The sequence below is a fragment of the Bacillus rossius genome, chromosome 3 (genome assembly GCF_032445375.1).
Source record: "Bacillus rossius redtenbacheri isolate Brsri chromosome 3, Brsri_v3, whole genome shotgun sequence".
Lineage (NCBI taxonomy): Eukaryota > Metazoa > Arthropoda > Insecta > Phasmatodea > Bacillidae > Bacillus > Bacillus rossius.
This window is the reverse complement of record NC_086332.1, coordinates 7,491,913-7,494,987: the sequence shown is the minus strand read 5'-3', so window position 1 is coordinate 7,494,987 and position 3,075 is coordinate 7,491,913. Positions and strand designations below refer to the sequence as shown.

The window sequence follows — 3,075 nt, the reverse complement described above, 5'->3', positions numbered from 1 at the left end:
CCGTGGACAAAAAACGATTGTACTTGTTGTAGACTTAAACAGTTTTTGAATATTTTCTTAATATACCAAGAATATTTTTATGAACTCATTTTCAAAGTAAGTGAACCTATTGTCCGTAAATTCAAGACGATGGCCGTAAGTTTACGAAGATCCCTGAACTATTTACAACCAGCATTCTTCGTAAATGGAATATGAATTTTTTTTAACAGTGTAGCACTCAGGAGCCCGCTGCGCTCCACCACCCGGACACAACTGCGCCTGGAGGCTGTATCCTCGAGGCTGGATCCTGGAGGCTGAATACTGGAGGCTGGATCCTTAAGGCTGGATCCTGAAGGTTGGGTCCTGGAGGCTGGATTCTGGAGGCCGGAACCTGGAGGCTGGATCCTGAAGGTTGGCTCCTGGAGGCTGTATCTTCGAGGCTGGATTCTGGAGGCTGGATCCTGGAGGCTGGATCCTGGAGGCTGTATCCTGGAGGCTGTATCCTTAAGGCGAGATCCTGAAGGTTGGGTCCTGGAGGCTGGATTCTGGAGGCCGGAACCTGGAGGCTGGATCCTTAAGGCTAGATCCTGAAGGTTGGCTCCTGGAGGCTTTATCTTCGAGGCTGGATCCTGGAGGCTGGATCCTGGAGGCTGGATCTTGGAGGCTGCATCCTGGAGGCCGGATCCCGGAGGCTTGATCCTCAAGGCCGGATCCTGGAGGCTTGATCCTCAAGGCTGGATCCTGGAGGCTTGATCCTAGAGGCTGGATCCTGGAGGCTGGATCCTGGAGGCTGGATCCTGGAGGCTGGATCCTGTTGGCTGGATCCTCAAGGCTGGATCCTGGTGGCTGGATCCTGGAGGCTTTATCCTCAAGGCTGGATCCTGGAGGCTGGATCCTGGAGGCTTTATCCTCAAGGCTGGATCCTGGAGGCTGGATCCTGGAGGCTGGATCCTGGAGGCCGGAACCTGGAACTGTATCCTGGAGGCTGGGTCCTGAAGGTTGGCTCCTGGAGGCTGGATCTTGCAGGCTGGATCCTCCAGGCTGGATCTTCCAGGCTGGATCCTCCAGGCTGGAGAGCTTGGCCGCACTGGGACGAGACGTTTGTCAGTAATGTGGGCGGTTTTTTTATTTCTAAACAAACCAAACCAAAACTTTCCAGACAACACTTCACATCGCCACCACACATCAATTTCACATTTTAAAATATTTTTTACTAATCTTAGATGGTAAATAAATATATTTATTTGCAGCGTTTTCATTTCTAATGCATCGCAAGTTGGATAGTACGCGAAAAATACACGTTTTTAAATATTTGACGATATACATGTACGTATCTTTCAACACAAATGATCCGGATCCGACGTCGCGCTCGATTCAGCTGACCGAAAGAAACGTTTTTTTCTCCGAACGGACACGAAGAGGAAGCAAAGAGGTTTTCCTCTGCTGGGAGGAGTTCAGTCCCCGCGCCATTAAAACGAAGCAGGCATTAAATCCCTCCGGAGTCGCAAGCGGCCGCGCCTGTGAGCAGAGCAGCTTCAGTGTCGCGTCTCTGCGACCACGGGGTTCCACGAGGAGATTACGAGATGGCGCGCGGAGAAAGAAAACTCGCGAACTAAAAAAACTGACAAAGAAACGGTCGCGGGGAGAGCGAAGGAAAAAATAAACGTCACGGAGAAACGCTTAAACTAGCTACATTTAATTGCAAGTCAGATCCGAAGACGCTGCTGCGGCAGACAGTCAACGTCTTTGTCCCCATTTCCGGGAAGATGAAAGGGGATTATTAGAGCTGCAATAATCAATATGTATCAAAGGGATAATCAGTTATAGATCATAACTATCCTACACGGCATACACAGAATATAAATTTACAAATCCCTCAATTTCATAAAACAATATCTCAGATATCTTTAGAAGTTTTGCTTACAAAAATTGTTGTTATTCTTCCTGCAAAACTAAAAACTAAAAATTATTTTCAAATGAAAAAAAACATGTTAATATTTGGCTACATAATTTAACTGATGAAGAGATGGCTTTAGTATTTAAGTAAGTTTTATATATTGTTATAACTTTGTACCTGTACTTTACTTAAATACTAATTTTTATTTCATTATATTTTCACTTATTCATGTAAAAATGTTATAATTTATAATAATTTATACGTTTTTAGTGTATACATAATATTGAATTTTAATAAATTGCTCTTTTTAACTTTCATCTTTATATAACTAATGTAAAGTTTCTTAGATTACATTTAAAATATAGATTTCTCAGTTATTATACATTTACAAATGTTTACAATCGTCAAAATACCGCACGTAATTTGAAGTGACTAGATGCACCCGCATACAAGCTTGCTTTCGTGAGTGCTAAATTTCCTGGTTAATTAAGTGAATATTGTTAACAAAGTGTAAAAAAAAAAAAAGGGAAATGTGTGACGAGTTAAGCAAGTAAGCTGGAACATGGCGGAGGATTCGTGAAGCGACACCGCTACGTCTCGACGGCACGACTCTACGCACGGCACGACTCTACGCACGGCACGACTCTATGGCGAGCGACGCGAGCTCAGGAGCACAAAGTCGGTGTCATGGCGGCCGTAACGCGCCGTCTCACAAACATCGCACGTCCGGCTTGGGCTGCCGATGGCCTTTAAGATCCATGGACTTTTCTACATTTGTTTCTTTTCATTGTTTTGTTTTTGACGTGACAACGTCTAATAAATCGATGAACGCCGGCTGCACCCAAGAAAAAGTGTCCCGTTATGCACAAGGTCCCGTTTTCTGTGTTCCATTACGCTCATTGTACACTTGCGGCGCATCTATTTCTCTTCCACTCGATTGGAACAACCATCGATTTGACTTTTTCGAGGCACATTAAACTTCAAACACTCCCATTCGTTTCCTACTTTTCCTATCATCGTCCTATCCTTAACAGAATAACACAGATTAAAAGAAGTTAAATAGCAAACATGTATAAAAGTTATAGTTAAAATAATCTCTTCTTTAAAGTAATAAACATATTTGAATTAATGAGTGCAAATAAAAGTAAATTTAACAATTAAATTTCATTTCACTCCTTCTTTGTATCCATACAAAATAG

At 43.3% G+C, this 3,075-nt stretch overlaps 1 protein-coding gene across 1 annotated transcript; it reads right to left on the bottom strand.

Annotated features, from left to right (window-relative positions):
• Positions 1 to 483: 483 nt before the first annotated feature.
• On the bottom strand, positions 484 to 2,636 carry LOC134530010 (splicing factor 3A subunit 2-like). Its single transcript, XM_063364536.1, has 2 exons — positions 2,590 to 2,636; positions 484 to 1,066 (listed from the first exon to the last, which is right to left on the bottom strand). Exons 1-2 carry the CDS (start codon positions 2,634 to 2,636, stop codon positions 484 to 486), a joined length of 630 nt encoding a protein of 209 aa, XP_063220606.1.
• Between the last annotated feature and the right edge of the window lie 439 nt (positions 2,637 to 3,075).